This window comes from Pholis gunnellus, assembly GCF_910591455.1.
Source record: "Pholis gunnellus genome assembly, chromosome: 14".
Classification (NCBI taxonomy): Eukaryota; Metazoa; Chordata; class Actinopteri; order Perciformes; family Pholidae; genus Pholis; species Pholis gunnellus.
This window is the reverse complement of record NC_136541.1, coordinates 24,336,386-24,358,110: the sequence shown is the minus strand read 5'-3', so window position 1 is coordinate 24,358,110 and position 21,725 is coordinate 24,336,386. Positions and strand designations below refer to the sequence as shown.

The window sequence follows — 21,725 nt, the reverse complement described above, 5'->3', positions numbered from 1 at the left end:
TGTACATCCGTCCTTCTGAGCAACAGAGAGGGAAGGGACGAAGCTTCTCCTTCAGGCTTGGTGCTGTTTCAGGTTGGGTTCAGACAGAAACCAGCACTGCCTGAAAAACTAGGATTACCGCCTTGCGGTCGACTTTCTTCGCCAACCAGTCGAGTTGCAGTTTACAACCATGTCATCACTTCATCATTTTATGCCGTTAAGACTTTTGTGTGAAGTTCTCATAACGTGAGGTCTTTTGTGAGGTCACAGTGACCTTAGACCTCCAAAATCTAAATAGACCATCTTTGAGTCCAATTGGATGTTTGTGACAAATTTGAAGAAATTCCCTTCAAGCGTCCAATATTGCGTTCATTAGAATGGGATGGACAGACAGACGGACGGCACGGAGGCATAACAACACCCTGTCCTGTCGGTCTGTGTTAACATACGGAGGATGCCAACAAAAAAAAGAACCCCCGGACGCACAAAAGTTTAACCTGCTGCAATGTGATGCAATGCCATTCAGGGTTGGCCAATGAAATACGTCTACAGCCACATGAAAGCAGCATTGATCTAACACGGGGCTGTTTTCTGCCTGAATGCCTGCTTAGGACGAGAGATGCTCCCATTCAGATATCGGGCCGACACTGACTGAAATAGCTTGATCGGGTAACGGTGAGAATGGGGCCGATCTGTTCAATTCAATTCTATGTTGAAACTCCATAAACACCATTTGTTTTACAGTTTGGAAGGCAGTATTTAAGAGAAACCTAATGTTGCTTTACACATAAAAAATGTGATCCCGGTCACCTCCACATAGTGAGGCAAACAGCTTATTCATGAAACACTGGGATCTGATTGGTACTCGGCATCGGTTGATACATATTGCCTCAAAGAACAAGGCTCAAGTCTGGGAACAGCAAAGTCTGCTATGATTACATGAAAGAGTAACATGACTGGCTGCAGCCTGGCTTAACACTGATACACATCTCTGGCTATATTTAGGTTGGTTTAGGAGTAAATCCCCCTGTCCACAGGTGGATATATGCCATATACTTGTGTACAGTACATGCACCGCTGCACCTCTGGGCACACCAGAAACTCACCTCAGTTTTTAGAACTCTCTAGAAGCCTCTGAAGAAGCTTCTCTCAATCCTTTAGACCTTCTGACCCTGAGAAAATCATGTTCACAAGAACAAAGCATTGTTCCAATCATGGATTGGTTGATCTTCTAACAAACTCACGACCATGTGGTAGAGTCAAAAGCTCTAAAACAAATGAGCAAGTGGACCTTTGTTTTGTCAACTACTATCAAGATTTTCAAGGAAGTTGAAAAATAACTTCATCGGATTGTGTTGAGGCCCAAAACAAGTTTCTCAAAAATGAGGTAATGTGAAATGAATTTCATATGATAAGTAAATATTTAATAAGGTCTGTGTTGGAAAACAGTGAACCCGTGAAAGAAAGAAATCCAGCTGGTCATACAGCCAATAGGTATGCATGTTCATCTCCCAGACGAACAAATCATACAAGAGAAATAATGGCGTTAACTGAAAGTTTGTTTTCAATGTGGTTGACCACTCCCCACATATTCCAGCACACCCTTCCAAGCCTCGGTGTATCTATGGTGACATGACCGGGTGGAGCATCCTGACAACATAAAGGCAGCAGTGTTGGCAACCAACCTGACTGATGGTGCTCATGGCCCTCATGTAGCTTTCATTGCGTGAGCGGTATTGGGGTGAGGACAGCAGCGATTTGGGGTCGAGGAGGGTTTTGGGGTCCAGGGTATCCAGGCTTCTATTGATTGAAACCTCACTCACCGCACGCAGGTAACTGTGGCTCCTGATCTGCAGTTTGGGGGAGTGCTCCGTCGAGATCCTGACCAGAGGGACGACAGGGAAGTAGAGTTATACACAAGGTCAACGTTGCAATAGTCTGTTTGGAGCAGCCACGTTGTACAGAGAGCCACATAATTCAAACCGGGTGGTTCTGTGATTCAGTCAGCATGCACATCATCATTTGCAGCATTGCGAGTAACGCATTAAATGGTAAATGGACTTGTACTTGTGTTTTTCTAGTCTTCAGACCACTCAAAGCTCTTTAACACTACATGTCACCATTCACCCATTCATACACTGATGTCAGGGGCTACCATGCAAGGTACCACCTGCCCATCAGGACTCTAACTAATCATTTATAGCCATTCATACACATGGCTGCTATGTCCTATGCCGAAGTGTCCCTGAGCAACACACTGAACCCCTAAACTCTCCCCGGGCAGTTCTCAGCAGCCCACTGCTCCCAATAAGCTAGGGATGGGTTAAATGCAGAAGTTACATTTCGTATATGTATATGACAACAATAAACAAACAATAAACCTAACTTTAAACTTTAAATCATATCTTACAAACAGACAACAGTTCATCAGTATCAACAACAGCACCTCCTCCACTGCTCCTCTATCTCAAGGCGTCCCCCAGGGTTGGGTGCTTGGTCCTCTTCTGTTCATCCTCTACTTGCTCCCTCTTGGTAACATCATACGTCAACATGGTCTCCACTTCCACTGCTACGCCGATGATGTCCAGCTCTACATCTCCACAAAGGTCGTTGCCACTGCTACTCACTCCACTCTCACCAACTGCCTCACTGACATTAAATCATGGATGCAAACCAACTTCCTCAAACTGAACTGTGACAAATCTGACATGATCATCATCGGTCCCAAATCCCTCACTAAAACCGGTCACAACTTCTGCCTCACCATCAACAACTCCACTCTGTCTCCCTCCCCACACATCCGCAACCTCGGAGTCATGTTTGACAGCAACCTCTCCTTTGAACACCACGTCAACCAAATCAACAGAACTGCCTTTTTCCACTTTCACTAGAAATATGTTTTTAAAATGATCTCAGTGGTTCATTTTAAATGCCAGCAATAACTCTGATCACTTCCTCTTGTTTTCCCACAACTGCCTTGTTCTGAGTTTATATTTCAATGTGCACTATGACCTCAGAGCCACTGTAGTGAGTAGAGCCACATTTACACAACCTGACATATTAATACATACAGTATGAAAGTTAAATGTTATGTCATTGAACATTCCTAAATGATACGTATAGTTTGGCTGTATTGTAACAGTTACTGCCTCATAATGTGCTTCTTAAATAACAATGACAATCTCTTTGAGTTTTTAAAAGCTACGTTGTTATTACCACACAGTATAGGACTAATTTAAGTCCCGTCATTTTGTAAATGAATTATGGTCATGTTCAAGCAAACTATGTGTAGAATGTGTGGGATTTAATCATTGATTGTGTGTGTATGCAATTTAGGATGAATACCAATTTTCTTCAGCGCATATTTAGCACTACTCCCACACACACACTTCTATAATGAGCACTCAGCATTTTTGGCCATAACATTATGCATGTAGTTTCTATTAGCATGGTCTCTGGAAGCATCAACAAATATGATGATATGTTATTAAAGGGAGTGGAAGCCCTGAGAGGCAAGAGAGAACAAAACTATTGATGAAATAGATGAAAACATTTCTGTCAGGTGAAACTTTTTCTTTTCAGTATAGTTTAAAGTAATAAAGTGTTCATTGTTGTCATACATATTTGAGCCTTTTATCTTTTAGTCTTATTTACACTCTCTATTGGGTAGAGGTGCAATTTAGCCTCTTGTGGCTGGAATGAGTATGACAACAATAAACGCAGATTCAGACCAAACAAATAAAGAAAGAAAAATCATTTTGAATTGACCTGTTTTTATATATAAAAAAATAATAAATAAATAGAATTCTTTCTTTTTATCTTTGGTCCTTTTTATGTTTTCCCCACCTGTTTCACAGATTTAAAAACAAGGAAGTTAAAAAGATGAACGAAGTGTTTTACAACGTGATACAGCCCATTAGTGTCTAGAAAAGGGGGGGGGGGGGGGGGGGGGGGGGGGGGCTATTGTGTGTTGTATTCATATGACATAATAGTGCAGTGGCTGCTGCAGACGAACCTGCAGAGATCTGCACTCTACTGATATACTGATAAATGCAGATGTACACCGTTGCAATTCAAAGAACTCTACCCACATTTTGATTTGAAAGGAGATCAACCTATTGTGTAAAATAGTATTGCTTTACTCATGAGAAGGCAGTTTTAATTAGATTAAAGAAGAAAGAATGTTGGCAGAGGATGGCTAAAGGGTAGGCTGTCTTCCACACTGCTTCCAACTGCTTCAAGCGGGCGTCCTCTACATGTGAGCTGATTTTAAGACAGCGGAGGCCGGTCCATACGTGAACAGAGAGAGAGAGAAAGAGAAAGAGAGAGAGACAGCAGAGCGGTGGTCCCTTGACTACTCACTGTAATTACTCTCACTATTTAGAGAGCTGTGAAAGCTTAATTAGGCAACGGTGATATTTCTGGCTCCCTGCTGTAGATCAGAGTGGAGATCACTCCTCTCAGGGGCAGACTCACTGAGCCTAAACCTTCAGCAGCTGCATCAGGGCCACGCCATTTTATGTTGCTTCACTAAAAGAATAGAGATTTGAATTTGAGGATAGGATTGGTTCAGCCCTTTTAGACTGCCAACACACTGTAATGGACATCAAATAAATATCAGTTTCAGAAAAAAAACAACCAAAAAACCTGGTTTAAATTGAAATTCTGCCAAACAACAATGTTTTTTTTACAACTTGAAAATACAAGTTTTCAGGTGGCAAAATGAGTCATTACACTGGTTAGCAGGGCTGTGTTTTGGCAAGAATAAAACATTAAGAAGAAAAGAGAAAATACAGTAAGTATTGAGGATTACTCAGTTTGTGATATATGATGCTGGGACCACCTCATCCACGACAGTGACTCTGGTCAGAGAGCAGACGCAGACAGAGAGAAGAGTTCACGCTGTTTTATCTTATTGGCTGATGGCAGCAATACAGACCAATCCTCACCATATGCATGAATAATGAATGTCCATGGAATGATTAACATAACTGTGAATGTGTTTTACCTCACGAACGCAATCTCTGTACAGTGACGAGGGTTCTGTAGTGCACTAATGGTTACGGATATAACCCCTGTTCTAACGTGAATAACTCTAGGACCCTGGGCCAGCCGAAGGGGGTGCCTGACTGCAATAACAACATAAAAAGCAGTATTTATGGAACTATTAAGGAATTTACACCAGGAATAGTACAGGGTCTCTGCAGACACAGACACCTCCACACACTTCTGAGACATTTGATGCATATCTGATGTGAACCTCGGCAGTCAGTAAATGCATACAGTTTACATGCTAGCTGCAAAGAGAACAACATGTTTGTTGCCTGCCAGTTTGGCAGCGGTTGGAGGCTACGACGTCAACTTCGAGAGCTCAATGTGCTCCGTCCCTTTTAAGAAAGGCTGCTCGTAATACATCAGAACCAAAATGGCCTTGAATTGGCAATAAAAGGAAATACAAATCCAAGGAGAAAAGAAAATGATAACAGCTTTGTCCTTTCAAAAGTGAGCCGACTAAAAGTTCAAAAAAACGTATTTGAGCAAAACAACAAAATAATAATAGACCCGTTCATGTGTATTACAAACACATGCATGGTAATAAAAAAACCTTCATGAAATATCACACACGCTTTCGATCACGACGTTTCAGCCTTATTTAATTAAACATGAGACAAGGGTGAGAATAAACTGGGAAAGAAATGACTTGGGAGTGGACAGGATGCCGGTGTGACAGCCATGGTTAATATATGGGTCACAAAAAGGACAGAAAGAAAATCTTACTGTAAAGTGGTCATCTCAGTCAGCGATGGCTGCGTGGCTTTCAGGTAGCTGGCCCGGCGTGCCTGCATCTTGGGGGAGGGTTTGGGACTCCCGTCAGAGTCCCCGCTGTCGTCCTCGGCCATGGCTTTGACGTAGCTTCCGCTCCTCATCCGCCGACAGGGGATGTCGTCCTCCTTCCCCAGCGGGGAGAAGCCGCTCCACTCGTCCTGAGGCACCTGGTGACCGGACGGAGGGGACAGAGGAACACCGTCAGGGGGATCCACTCCGCTGCTGTCCGAGTCCCAGCTACCAAACTGGCTCACTAAACTGTCCTGATGGTACATGGACGCTAAGAAAACAGAGCTTAACATGCCGCACAACAACAGACGGGATACTCAGCGAGATCGAGCATCCCAAAACAAATACTGGACTAAACTGATGGCTTGCATTTCTATTAATCCATCACTCTTTTAAACACACACACACACACACACACACACACACACACATCCATTCACAGCTCTCACACTGCTGTGGTGCAGTCTGTTGGCTAATTAGCACGGAGCAGTACGTGTATGTGCTTTGAGTCAGTCTAAAGTTTCTCTCTGGCTAATTCATACATCTGCTTTCCAGGACTGTGTCCATACATGAGCACAGGAGGATGCCTAATGTGTGAGTGTGTGTGAGTAAGAGCATTCATGTGTATGGATGAGTGTGTGTGTGTGTGTGTGTGTGTGCACTGATCTGACCCCGGGGTCTGTTTGTTAATTGAGAAAGACTTGTCAGATACCGACTGTGCAGTTATAGACACATGAAGACGTACAAATGAACATAAAGATATAGAACCAACACTTATGGAGGTTTGTAGAATCACAAAAAAGAGGTAAATAGATTATACAGGACCACTTCCCTCTTGTGGCCCCATGGAAGCCCCGATAGGCAAGCGAGAAAACATTAGATGATCCATTTTTTAAGTGTGATCTAAATTGTTTTCTCTTTTTGGGATAAAGCTTGAAGGGAAACAGCCTGTTTCCTCCAACCTGTAGTGCTATTTATCATGGAACTCGATGGTACTCGGCTTGTGGTGCTTGAAGCACAAAAAAATGTACATTCGAAAAAGTCAAGAGCAACGTCTCTTTCCAGATATCATGACCCGATTACTCAAGATAATCCACAGATCTTGTTGTGAGCAGTTTGATGTAGGAAACTGAATTAGTTCCTACATCAAACTGCTTCAAGCACCACAAGCAGAGTGACGTCTAGTTCCAAAATATTGGAGGCAAAAATCTCTACGGCCGATGTCTCCAACATTTGGCAACTCACACCAAACCATCTCTTGATGAATAGCACTACAGGTAAGAGGAAACATTATGTATTTTTCATTCAGGGGTGAACTGTCACTTTAAGAACATTCCTTCATTATATGTTCTTTGTCTGTGAAACAGGTGGGGGAAGGACCAGTGTTGTTGTAATACTCACGTTGGCCACAATATGCTGAAGCGCACCACCACTTATGTTCTACATACGGCTGAAATCACTCATGTTTTCTTCCGGGTGAGTTTTAATTTACACAATGTACCAATGTGCTATCGGCCTGATGGCGATTAAGGTTTTGGGGGAAACCTTTAATCACAGCTGAAATTTAAATAAGTTATATAGAAATAAGGTAACTTAGAAAGATTATCCTGGCAAAACATTTGTTCACCTATTCTTCATTAATGAACACAGAAGAGAAAACTATTTCAATCAGACCAACATTGACTTTGTATTTATCTGACTCTCTCGCCCCTCTGGGCTTCCGTAGATTTCCATCCAGTCAGATTCTTTTTTTAAAAACACCAACAAAGCGACTTTCTGTTAGCTTGGCAGTTATACTAGTGTCCAACAATCCAAGGTAATAATGTGTAAATGTAGATAGTTATAGTTATGTAGAAATGCTACATTCAAACCTCACAATAAAATAGCAAGACAACAATGAGAGAGCAGTGCAGTAACTCTGGTCACATTCGCTGTCTGAAGGAGGAAACTAAATGATGCAGCAAGAAAACAGAAACAATAAATAAGCACACCAGAGGCCTGCGCTTTGAGGGGAGTTCATTGATGCAATTGGCTAATAACTACTTTCGTATAATAACTGTTCTCTATAAGTTTGACATGGACACCGATGAAATGTCCAAATACAAAGTCAGGAACATATACAGTACTTTATCAATGTCAGTGCCTCCAATATCAAATGTGAAAAATCGATAATAGCAATACAAGTATATGAAATATGTCAAGTCGCTGATATTATAGTCACTATACTGTACGGTTAGAAGACCCTATAAGAATATTATAGGGATATTATACAGGAGATGGAATTATTAAAAACAAAACAAAACTAATGTGCTGATTTTGAAATTGTTGGCCATTGAGGTGGCTCATAAAACTACAGGCTACAGCTTTTTCATGCAGTCCTGCGTGACCATAGCTTTCTCTCAGCACAGGTGGAACTAATAGCTGTAATGAGACTCTATAATAAGCCATGACGGAGGGCCAGCGGGCTCAGCACCAGGATCCTGGAACTGGCACACCTTTATTGGGATCGGCAGCCATTATTAATGTTATTAACCTACACCTGAGACAAGGGTCTTTAACACATGCTCCTTCAGATGTTTAAGACTAACTTAAAAGGTAGCTTTGCTGTTTTCAACCGTGACACTATTTTCCCGTGTTTTCGTGTCTAAGTGACTAATGTGGACAATGAGTTTTGGAGTTTGTCCAGCATCGAGTGAAGCCAAGGCAGAAAGTGACTTCTACTACTTCTCTCTTGATTTATTACCTCAGTAAACATTATAAACATGAGTTTATGGTCTCAATCTCTAGTTTCACGTCTTCTTCAATACAGCATGATGTTCATTTAGTAAATGATGGTCCATTTAGAGTCAAACAGACCATAAAGCAGGGGATGCTTTAGGGCGGGGCTACACTGTGATTGACAGGTCGCTGCCGCTACCAGAGCTGTATCCAGCATCTCTAAGCCACTCCTCTGCATTTCAAATATGGTAACTTCCGTTCATTAGCTGCAAAAAAACATGGCGACGGCTGTATTCCAAGCTGGCGAGGGCAATATGGCCAAACTCGGCAGTCCACAAGCCAATGGGGTTATATACAGTCCACCTCTTATAGACAGACTGTGGTATTGAGTGAGGACGCTGCAGCTCAGGACGATTCCACACGCTCAACGTACGTCCACGTTTTTCTACTTACAGGCTCACATTGTTATTATATATATATATTAGTTTCTGACATTATGGAAAGAACCCTACAGAAAAATAAAACTCTTTCTGAACCTTTCCTTCCACCTTGTTACTGGTGTCCAACCAAGTCTCACCCTGAGAAGTCTCGCTCGGAAATCTGGCAAGATGCCATGAAAAATCTAACTCTTCTGTCTAACTATGACTCACGTCTTTCAACAACAAGTCACCTCTCCTGATATTTCACAACGAGACCCCTCCATGAGCGAGACACAAACACAAACAGGCCGCATCAAGCAGAAGGTAAAGACAGATATCTTATTTCTCTGTAGGGTTCTCGCCGTAATGTCGCAAGACACAATCTGAGCCTCAACAAGGCTGCTGAACTGACACTTTACTGATAATAATAATATATGTTAAGCTGTGATCAAGCTCCATTATGTCTGTAAATGTAGCACAGTCCATACATACAACCCCCCACCGCAGAACATGAGCTTTAATTAGCGTGTTTGTGCGAGCTGGAGACTGGAGAGGCCAGTGTGAGAGATTGACAGAAAATGACAGAGACAGACAGACAGCAGGAGAATTGCAACGCCATTCTGACTAATTATATGAATCACAGAGGGGGAAAGAGTCTCTCTCTCTCTTTCTCCTCTCTCCCTCTCCCTCTCTCTCTTTCTCCTCTCTCCCTCTCTCTCTCTCTCTCTCTCTTTCTCCTCTCTCCCTCTCTCTCTCTCTTTCTCCTCTCTCCCTCTCTCTCTCTTTCTCCTCTCTCTCTCTCTCTTTCTCCTCTCTCCCTCTCTCTCTCTTTCTCCTCTCTCTCTCTCTTTCTCCTCTCTCTCTCTCTCTCTTTCTCCTCTCTCCCTCTCTCTCTCTCTCTCTCTCTCTCTCTTTCTCCTCTCTCTCTCTGACGTCAAAGAGACACAAATGAGCAGTTTGGCTATAAAAAGCGAATGCGGGGAGAGGACCAGCTGCAGTGGCATCAGCAGCGCCTCTCACCCACGCACGGGCCTCACTTCCACTGCAGCTCAATGACGGTTCTACTGTAATGGCTGAGGAGCGGAGCGCTGCTCGCTGTGGCTCACGCTGCCATTCTGATGCTGTCCGTTCAAACGTTTGGGTGCGTTTTTGAGGTGTAAAACAACATCTGTCCGCCTGTGTTTTCAGATATAAGTCACAGAGACATTCTTAGTGACGGCGTGTGTACAGTACATCCAGAGCATCCACCGTGTGTTTTATATTACCGGCTGTAGATCGTTTCCTTGGCAACGCTCGGCTGTTTTGATGGCTTCGGGCAGCAGCATCAGAAATAACAGGTACAGCGCCGTAACAGCCGCGCTGGCGAGATGCTGAAGAGAATAATTTAGCAGTGAAAGAAACAGAACCGAAGGGGGGAACGATTGATACAGCTTGTTTGAAAGGGAAATGTAGTTTTTATCCCCTCGTCGTGGCTTTAATGCTTAGCTTTCTGAATTTGTACTCTCAGGCTCGTCTTTGTGCTCCAGGTTTTAAAAAGAAATCCTGAAAGCCTCTCTCTCTCTGAGAGCACTGTTTACTGAAATCAAATTCACAAGCAGTCTAATCTGCAGAAACAACCGTCATCTGTGTTGTCTTTGGACTAAACCCAATGGGCCTTTACCACACTCCCTAACTCAACAGTTAATGACTGCATATGTGAGAACATGTCCACATAGCCCCTGTTGTCCTATCTGTCCCCACCTTATCAGAGTGTATCAGTGCCTCTAGATCGAGGATTATATCGCCCGCTCCAGATGAAGACGGATAGCTCTTCGTTTTGTCAGCTGAGGCTATGACCAAACAAATAAGCTCTTTGCTTCACAGACATTCAAAAACAGAACAAAAGGAGTGTGCTTTCCCTTTGTGTCCCCGCTCCTGGCATGATTGCAGTATTTTTGAATAATAAATGTCTGTATCACAGTTAATATATGAGTCACGCTGCTGCTTGTTGAGACTGACAGCAGGCAAAGAGACAGAGAGCGTGGGAGCCACTCTCTCTGTCTCTTTGCCCACTCAGGTCTACTGGATCCTGAAATAGACAGCACCTCTGATGATCCGTCCCATCAGCTGGGGTCAGAGGAGCACCAGTATGTGCCTCTCACGCAGTCGCATACATTCAGTTCAAAGAGGTAACCGGTGGTTACTCACCACATCTATAAAAACCTTCAGAACAAGTGGTCGTCAATGATCTTCTGGACATTCCAAACGTTGCCAGTGAATTATCTTTTACAGATGTAATAGATAGAGATGGACAAACTGGGCCAGGGTCTACTGATACCCTGTACACATGTTCAATGGATGGACAACCCCCCAAAAAACTGTTGTTTATGTCCTCTGAGCTGCTGGAAGGCTTTTAATACGGCACATCTGTTCAGCACGACGGGAAACTTAATGTCGATTAAAAAAGGTGCAAAGCAGACAAACAGTGATAATCACAACGTGGTGAGTAAGACACCACTCTTTGGACTGATTAGCACTTTCTCACTCCCAAGTTGTCAAACTATGACAAGTGTCCATAGTCATGGCGGAGGTAAAGGAGGAAGTCAGGTGGCATTAAAAGAGGATTAAAGGAGGAGGTTGAGGTGGGACCTCGGTTTGTGTCCTGTGTGAAACCAAAAGTTGACGTTGACTTATTTTACGTTAAAGTAACGTTACTGTGTTGCATACATAATGTAGCCTACTTAAAAGGTGCTACATCTCAATATTCGTAGCATTAATATAGCAGAAAACAACTATTATCTATGTGAAGATATAAATCTGAGCAGAAATGAAGCTTTGGCTGCCGCTCTGCATCGAGCTCATAGTGGCCACAGCTGATAACTCCATCCCAACAGACGGTAGTGTAGCACCAACCCTGCAGGTAAACAGTGTTAGCTCTATCAGCGCTCCGCCGTCGCCATGTTGAGAGCCGTGTAGAGGCAATAGTACATGCTCTCAATCTGGTATTTAGCACCTTCAACTAGCTGAGATAAAGATAAGCTCCAGGCAGTATGTTACTACGTGTGGCATAGTCATTAGAATGTTGACTCATGTGTTGGTAATGCGAATGTATGTAAGACATATGTGCTGTACAATAATTAGTAATCACACACACACACCATCACACACACACACACACACACACATTCAAACAAAAGATAATCACACACAGCACAGTAAGAAACAACTACAACAAAGAAACAACACCAGCAGGTGTTGGGGAGGCTGTTTAACTTTTACAACTTACCACACACTGGAACATTCCCCAGATATAGAGTGTATTTAGAGTGGCCACTGAAACAGATTTAGTCTGAACTGTCAATGGTCAGTATAGAAATGCAGCTCAACCATTGATTGTGCTCGTCTCCCAGAAGGCTCTATTTAAGTGCAATCTTGAAATGGGAGATGATTTTCTTTCTTTCTTCCTCCATTTGAAGGGTTGGTTCAATACCACTTCATCACATCTGAGCCCAGTATTGAATCCTTTCGAATCACTCACTGAATACATTTGGTAGTCACAGATTCAGTTGACACATCATACTATAATAACATTTTGTTTGCTGAGCAACCTAACTATTGTGCATAATCTGAAACGGAGATGAAATAACAGCTACTTACTTCTACACACTATATTTTTCATGAGTGGTGGCAGTCAATACTGTTTAAACCTCATCATACTGTGTAATGAGTTTGGACTGGATTACTGAAGCAGACGTGACGAGATCACCTGAATGATTTACTGATTTTCTGCGTGTATCATTGAGGTCTAACTGACTTTTAGAGAGCATTTCCAAATAGATTCATCAAACGTTTGCATTGAAATCTTGCATCGTTTAAACTTTACATCCATGTTGACGAGCTGCATTCTTCGTCTTCTTGTTGCATATCTTGGCGTGTTCTGTTGGAAGCCTTGTAATCACTGTTACAAGTTTCCTCAATTTGGGCTCCTCTATTAAAGGGAATGCTAATAAACCCTATTCAAATTTAGTTGAACTACCGCTGACATGCCAAACATATCCAAAGCCGTCTACCTCCCATATACAGTAAAACGCCTCCCCAACACTTCCCAACACAGCACTTCAAAAGGACAGCACAGCACAGCAAGACGAAGGAAAAGAGGCGAGATAACTGGTAGAGAGGCAGGAAGGGAAGCACTACTAAATCAAAAAATGAAGTCTACAAACAGGAGAGGATGCCGTTCTTCATGGGTTCATGTCATAAACCTAGCATTCAGAGAGTAAGGCTGGTACTGGCTCTGCACTTACTTCTCTCTTCAACTCAAAAGGAGGAAAGAGGTGGAAGAGGAGAAGGAAGAGGGAGGCTCCCCCAAACCAAGAGGAAGTAAAAAAAGGGAGTGGAGGTGGGTTGCAGGGTGGCTGGGGGGGTGGGGGGGAGTTGGGTGAGTGAAGGAAAGGTGGGAGGGGTCGGGGGGGTGGGGTTTCCTATGGAGATCAGAGTGGTAGACTGGTGGTGGGGAGCAATGTTCCCTCTAAGGCTGTGGACGCACTACAACGCTAATACATGTTGAGCAGATGATCTCTTAGTGTCGTGTATAAATAAGCTATAGTTACGAGACACTTCTTAGATACTTGGAAACTATCTAAGGAAAGATTATTGCACGGTTCAACGCCACTGCAGGTTGTTTTCAGTTTAGTTATCATGTGCAAAAGTACCCAAATCTGTGAGGCCTTTATGTGGTTCAAGAGATTAGTCATTCAGTTTCTTTGTGACACTTTTTTAATCAAGGTCTCCGTCTCTTTGATATATCTGACTCCACGAGACAATTATATCTTTAAGCTGTCCGATAGAACGTGAAGGATTTGATTGAAATCCCTCTTGTAACTGTGCACCCCACAACTATTTCATTCCAGACACTTCATGAGGACTTTAAGCAAACTTTTGAACGCAAAAAAAGACGTGTGTCCATCAAACTGGTTTGGAGTGAAGAAACACAGTGTGGTTTGGTCAGAAAGCAGCGGTATAGGCTACGCTGTACACATGGCTGTGATCTGCAGGTAACCGGAGCAGAAGGAGAAGTCGAGGTTGCAAACCGCATACTAAAACAAGATAAATATAGGAAAGTCTTCAGGAATTAGTTTCAGTTGGTCAAGTTTAATTTACTCTTTCATGTCTCTTTCATACAGTATTGGCCATGTTTAATTAAGTTTCGCATTCGCACGTTATCGTATATCCGGGAAGACGTCGACAGCAGAAACAGCTCATCAGTCATGTGAGGAGAATTTGCAACAGAAGAATTTAGCATTCCATAATCCATGTAACTCTTTTTCGACAAAGGCAAAAAAAAGCGAGCATCGAAATATTTTTGTGCAACTGAGGACGTTTTGTTGAATTTTGCCGTTGCACATCAAAATATGTGAATGGGAACACGGCTAATGCGAAGAAATGATTTGATTTGTCACATATTTAGTAAAGATTTACTGTGTCAAATCCATCTCGATTGTGCTTTTGCAATGTATTGTCTTCATAACAATGTGATTCTATAGCACTAGTTGTCTGAGTGGTCGTTCCAAACGCATTGACACATTATTTCATTTAAAATACAAAGTAACGGTGGAGACACATCAGTCCAGTTTTCCATTACATGGGATTATTATTGTGTACCGAGCTAATTGTTCCAAGTTCTAGTAATAATTAAAAGCAAGGTGAAAAGAGACTCTTCACTCAGTTCACAGTCTGCTTCTCTTAGAAAGCTAACCTTGAGGCTCCACAAAGTTTTGGGTTGGGTTACTCTTTTAACACATCATCCAACAATATCCTAGTATACAATAGTTTAATAACACAAATAATTGTTAGTTGCAGCCCTAATTGATATAACTACTACCTGCTAAAGATCATTTTAATTTTAATTAAATGATTTTGGTACATTTAATGAAACATTTCTAAGATCCAAGGATCCATTGCTGGAATTGAAAGAACCCTGCAAATATATTGTTGTATGTAGAATATATTTGTATATATATATATTCTTTTTTTTCTTGTATTTTATCAGAATGGCTCAAATCTCTCGGTAAATTGATGAATGTAAGATGGAGTCATGCCTACAGCCCTGTTATTACCAGTTCTAGTGAGTCCCCAGCCTGAGCCAGTGACATCCAGTCATGGTTTCCTGCCGTGTAAATCTGCAGTCATTCCAACCAAACACTAAGGCATGCAGCTTTGTTAGAGAAGACCCTGGACTTTGATCCGGAGCAGCCCACAGAACTGGGATGCACATCCATGGTCTCTTGTAAGGGTTGTCATGTAAAGCTGGATCCCCCTTGTTAACATTCCACCCCAACTATCAATCCCATAACAGCAGAGCGTGTATGGCGCTGTCCGTGGTGCTGAAGTAGGAGACTTTGCTTTTTCTCTCAGTTATATCTTAGATTAATAATATCTTGATAATAGTATCTAAACCATATAATATGAATACTCAATGATATACCATATTTTAGCCTATATACAGTACTTTATATCATAGAGACACCTTCATGATCAAGGTGATGTTGTCCAAGAAGACAGAGAGGATCATAGGAACTGTAGGAACTGTATTAGTAATTGAGTGTCACAATACCAAAATTGTTGCAATACTCTGGATATCCGGCTGCCTGGAAAAGTCCCAGAATACATTGGAAGAGGCGCAATTGGTTATTCACTCTGCTCACTGACTGCAACGGGACGTCAGCACATCTCCAAAGGGCCGTTCTAACTCCGTCATAGCAGGTTGTACACAGCTCCTGAATTAAAGTCTGAAGCTGTGTTTCCAATCATGTGATGACACCTAAATCAATAGGAATACTTTTAAAGAAAGCTGTAGTGTCACCTGTAGTGTTTCTGGTCTTAGTTCATATATCTAAAAACTCAATCAGTAAATAATTCTGGGAACTTTTAAAGAAGCAAACATCCAGTGTCCTGAGTTACATTTGGCATTTGGATGACCTAAAACTGTTACAGCTCATCCCTGCTAAACTAGTACTTCATAACCAATATACAGTAATAAAAAATGATGCCAGTACAGCAGCTTAGCACGCCTTGGAACTCGTGGCCAAATTTGACAAAACTTTAGAATGGCCACCTGTCCACTCCGGTGATGGATTCCACCGATTGGTTTGCCCTTCTCTAACTGAAGCTGTTCTTCAGCATAGTTAGAGAGTGTAGTGTTTGGTAGGACTGAAAACTTGGAGTGACGCAAGACTGGACACCACTGACTTATAGGAAACATTGGCGAGGAAAGTAAGTTGTGGAGAAAAGGGAAGCAAAAAGGGGGGGGGGGGGGGGGGGGGGGGGGGGGGGAGTGAATCGACTGGTTTGGGATGGGAGTCAGGGAGGAATTTAGTTACCTGTAAGAAATGGCAAGAGCGCTCCTGCTGCTGACTGCCCTTAGATTTGACTAGAGCTCTATCTAGGTTTAGGTTACCGGATCCTGCGCTGGCTCGAAGCTGGTTGTGGCTGCTGTTGTTGGTGTAGACCTCTCTGGCCCTGCTCACCGTTAGGCTTGATGACCATGCCCCTTTCTTCACAAGGGGCCCGTCCACAAGGCCCAGAGACATCAAGGGGCCACTTCCTCCAACGATACCGCCACCGCTGTTATTGCTGCTACCACTAACTGGCACACATGCCGACGACGCTGCATACTTCACATCGTTGTTGCTCCGGGAGGCTTTGAGTGCAGAGTGGTGGTGCATGTGGCCATGGTGTGCGTGGGTGTGGTTGTGTGTGTGTGTGTGCTCGTTGAGTGTGCCGTAAGGGTCCATCATGAAGTATTGCTGGGACTGCGAGGAGGAGAGACTGGGGAGGGGAGTCTGGGGGAACTTGTCGTGGCTGTTGCCGGGGTACCGGCCCATTGTCATGGCGATGGGCGATGGGGAAATGGAGGGTGAGGGTGAGGGCGGAGGTTGGTGGTGGTGAGGGTGGTAGAGACACAGCTCCCGTTCCAGGTTGTCATCTGAGCTCCAATACCCGGAGCCTGGAGCAGACGCTGAGCCGTGGAGCTGGTGGTGGTGGTGGTGGTGGCTTCGATGCTTGGGCTCCGCAGATCGACAGCGCTCGCGGCTCTTGCTGCGCTTCCGCTGGCGCACTCCCACCGGTGGAGTCTCACCCTCCGGGCTGGCCCTTGAACCACCACCACCACCTCCTCCTCCACCACCACCACCATTAACACTCCCGTTATTGGCCCCCTTGGAGGACTGTGTGTGGTGTTGCCCCTCCAATGAATGTGACTTGGTGAAGAGTTTTTGGACTGAGTGGACCAGGTGGCGAATTCTCCCTGGGCTGTCATTGTTGTTGTGTTGGGCTCCCATTCCCCCACTGTGGGCCAGCACTCCGCGTTTGTACTGCAGTGTGTGGTAGCCATCTCTGGAGAACGATGGCTGACGCTCAAACGGGTCCGCAAAGTTTGCTGGTACCCGGGTGGGCGTTTTGCCCCCATAGCCTCCTCCACCTCCTCCTCCTCCTCCCCCTCCTCCCCCTACATATGGTACCATGGCCATACACTCATCCTTTACCTCAGGATGGTGGGATGAGGAGGTGGAGTGGCACCTCCTTGGGAAGGTTCCGTATGGGACGATGCTGTTGCTGTCAGAGGGGTACGGGATACGCTGAGCGTTGTAGTAGGACAGCTCCGCTTGATGCGGCATGGGAATGGGCACCGGCATGTCATTTTGACTGATTAAATATGGCTTGCGGTCAACATGGTGACCCAGTAGATCGTACGATGGTTCATAGGAAACCACGTGATGGTGACTCCGACTACTGGACAGGCCTTTCATGACAGGGGGAAAGGATGGGTGGATGGAAAGAGGAATGGTATGGATGAGAGATGCCAGGTAGGCCTGTGACCAGAGAAGGGCTGCAGAAGACTGTCCCTGAGAGGAGAGCTGCAGACTCTGGAAGACAGGAAGAGAGAGGAACAACAAGAAAAGGTGAATCCAAGGCAACATGTCAGACAAAAAAAACAGTCCATGACAGTGACAAGCCCTGTGGGTTTAATTAAATCATATTAGTGTTGTAGATGTTAAAACCTTCCAACTTTTGACCTTTAATTATAGCATCACAGTGCCCCACAGTCCTGTATTAATGGAACCAAGGTTTGGCCCATGCCTCCCTTCAGACTTTGATGATCCTGTTTGTTCTGATAGTCCATGCTTAGCATTTTAGGAGCAGTGCACCGCTGCAAAGCACCTTGAGAGCAACTTGGATTTCAGTGTCTAGCTCATGGAAACGTCAACATGCGGACAGTAGGATCCAGCCAACCTTGTGTTGAAAGGACGATCCGCTCTCCCCCCCCCTGAGCCACAGCCTCCCAAAAAGTAAACCATTTAAGCAGGAACAAACATGTTTGTTTTTTAGGGCTGCAACATATCGACATAATACATTTTGTGATACGAGACAATATAAGGTGTTAGATTGTTGTCTTTTGCTAGTTTTAAAATGCTGCATTACAGTAAAGTGACGTCATTTTATGAACTTACCAGACTGTTCTAGCTTGTCCTAATATCTCCCTATACCCACTTATCAGTTATTTATTCAAAATGTCATTGTTTTAATATTCAAGTATTTTTTTTAAAACCTAGACTTATCACTTCATTTTGATTTTGGATACATTCATCTCTCAATCTAGCTATGGCGCTCCTTATTGTGTGAAGGATCCCAGAATACATTGGGTGAGAGGAAGGTAAACCCTGAACAGGTTGCCAGTCTGTCACACATAAATAACATTCACATTCACACCTACTGGCATTTCACCTAAACCTCGCGCTTTTGGGCCGTAGGAGGAAACCAGAGCAACCAGAGCGAAACCACAAAGACACATGAAGAACATGCAAACTCCACCAAGAAAAGCTCGGGGATTTTAACCTGTGCTGTGCCAGTGCGTCCGCAGTGTCCCTATTATGAGTTGAAATCAAACTTCTGTGCGGCATGATGTCAGCAGAATAGAACATGCACAGTGGTTACAGTTAGTGTGTGGTGGAGGCTGGCAGGCTAAGATTGAGTGCCCGTAGCGCCTTTTTGTTTTCTGAGCGTCAGCGTCTTTTCTCAATTGTTCCCAATGAGGAGAGAGAGTATGCAGCCAATTAGAGAAAGAGCGCTGCACCCAGCATCTTTATTTTTCAGAGCACACTTGGTGTGGCTGCTCCGAGAACTGTTCAGAAAAGTATTAGCATTGACTCCTTTTCAGGCGACTCTCAAGTTGGTGCTCATCGTGAAAAAACAATGTCAAACAAATAGATTGCCGACCAATTAGATCATAAAATGCAGAGGGACGATGCTAGTGTATCATTCAACGGCAGTTAGAGTGGTCATAGACTCAAAACTTACGTGCAGCGGGTGCGCTTTTTTTATTTGCTACATGGACCTTGTCGGCCTTGATTCTATCATCACCTTTAGTCTTTAGTCTCGCCCACAATGGCCCTCATTGGCTTGGTTATTGACCATGAAAAAAGTTGCCTAACTTCATTTGTCCCTGCCTAATGGCGGTAATGCACCAATAAGATGGATGCCAACCGCCGTAAAACTAGAAGAAGAAGAAGAAGAAGAAGATTTGTCCCTACCCTTTAATGCAACCGACAGGAACATTTCCTGAATTAGCATTTAGTGCCCCTACCGGTGGCAGGACATCAAAACTCCCTCATACCTACGCGTAAGTTTAAACATGTGGTTAACATTGTGAAATGTTCGCAGTTTGGTTAGGTTTGGGCAAGAAAAGTACTTGGTTGGGTTTAGGAAAATTGTTTGTAACATAACTTAAGTTACGTCAGTCAAACTATGCCACGTAAGTGAAGTAAATTCAGTATTCTACTTAAGATAGTACAAAATAACTCAATGTTGACTTTTGGTTTGGCACAGGACACAAACAGCAGTATACTGGTCCTGTGTTTGCTTGACCCATCCATCCACCCGAATCTACCGAGGATTTAGTCACACTTCATACTGGCATCTAATATACTGGCTGCTCGTACCAACAACCTATGGGGTCGTTTTTTTGAATAGGACAGTCTCAAAATGATGATCACAGATAGGGCTGCAACAACGAATCGATAAAAATCGATTATTAAAAAAGTTGACAACGAATTTCATTATCGATTCGTTGTGTCGCGCGATTATTACGCCACTCAGTGACGTGCAGTGAGGTTAGTCACTAGTGGCTGGTGAGGCACTGACTATTTCAGAGTCAGATTTACAAATATATGAACCCAATATAGAGCAGCTTGAATCACCATTCAATTGGCAACTTGCACATTGACTACTGGTTGTTTTTCATATTTCATATCAGCATTCTTTACACACATTGGTAAGGTACATGTTTGATTGCACCTGGAGCGTCTGCTCCGCGATCTGTGACCTGCCCCACCAACCTGTTTCAGAAGCGGAGCGCTCGCGGGCGCGACCCGCGAAAATCTGTGTAACAACCACGGATTTATAAAGAGAACAACAAACACAGGTTGAATTGCTGTTGATTTGGTCATATTTCCCTGTTTTTTTAGAATTGTTAAAGCTTAGATATTTAATCTTCAACATTTGCAAACAAAATAGAAGAAGAAGAAAAGTGTAGGAGTAACGGCACTACAAGCATGAACCCGACCCGTGGGCTCTCGCGCGCCCCCTTCAGTGAGGCAGAGGTACTGTTTGCTCCCCTCTGTGCTTCTTCACTGCGGTTTCTGTCAGATCAGCAAGACTGAATATGTTCTACACACACGTGAAATACAATACATGACCTATTCTATGGAAAGAAAGGACTTATAATACAAGTGTCTACAAATATTACAGTGGTGACAAACAATGAGAAAGCAAAAGGTACACGCTCAACCCTGTTTGTTAGGGATTGCGCAATCTGAGGAGAGGCACAGCTCGTCGCTGCCTCACCTCGCGTGTCTCCTCTCTGTTTGAACAGGACATGAGCACATTCAGAGATTTTGACTATAAAAAGGAGGCTCTGCCTCCCCTGCCTCACCTGACCGCACGTCCCTGGTCACTCAATAAGTCGCGGAGATGTTTGAGTGTTCACAGCAGGCCCAGTCGCCTGAATAACTCAGCTAGGAATAATGGAATAGGACTCCGGTTCTATTTAGTGGGTTTTTCTCTGAACGGGGGCCATGATTAAGAGGGACGGCCGGGGGAAAACTCACCCGGCCCGGACACGGAAAGGATTGACAGATTGATGCTCTTTCTCCATTCTGTGGGTGGTGGTGCATGGCCGTTCTTAGTCGGTGGAGCGATTTGTCTGGTTAATTCCGATAACGAACGAGACTCCGGCATGCTAACTAGTTACGCGGCCCCGTGCGGTCGGTGTCCAGCTTCTTAGAGGGACAAGTGGCGTTCAGCCGCACGAGATTGAGCAACAACAGGTCTGTGATGCCCTGAGATGTCCGGGGCTGCAGCGCCACACTGAGTGGATCAGCGTGTGTCTACCCTTCACTGAGAGGCGTGGGTAACCCGCTGAACCCCACTCCTGATATTAGTCTATTTATTTTTTGTGTTATTACTTTAACAGCTCTGGGATGTTCGAGCAACCTGTTTGAGCACTTTCTGAAGATTTCTTGCACTGTGAGTTCTGTTTTTGAATAAAGGGTTAGAAATTAATGCTATTTTGTTTTTTTATCCGATTCATCGATTAATCGAACAAATAATCGACAGATTAATCGATTATTAAAATAATCGTTAGTTGCAGCCCTAATCACAGACTTAAACCAGTCCGTGAACGGGGCAGTCGAGTAGTGTAATGTTGCACTAAACAGGGTGATGAAACACAGCCGAACA

The 21,725-nt window shown here is 43.8% G+C and overlaps 1 protein-coding gene across 1 annotated transcript in view; it reads right to left on the bottom strand.

Annotated features, from left to right (window-relative positions):
• LOC306706262 (disks large-associated protein 1-like) overlaps positions 1–17,737 on the bottom strand; it is a gene marked incomplete at both ends in the record, with an annotated part of 50,050 nt that extends 32,313 nt beyond the window's left edge. The window contains 3 exons of the mRNA XM_079173262.1: positions 1,665–1,860; positions 5,758–5,972; positions 16,310–17,737. Of these exons, the coding sequence (XP_079029388.1) occupies positions 1,665–1,860; positions 5,758–5,972; positions 16,310–17,737 (1,839 nt within the window). The remainder of the gene's footprint in view (positions 1–1,664; positions 1,861–5,757; positions 5,973–16,309) is intronic.
• Positions 17,738–21,725: the final 3,988 nt, after the last annotated feature.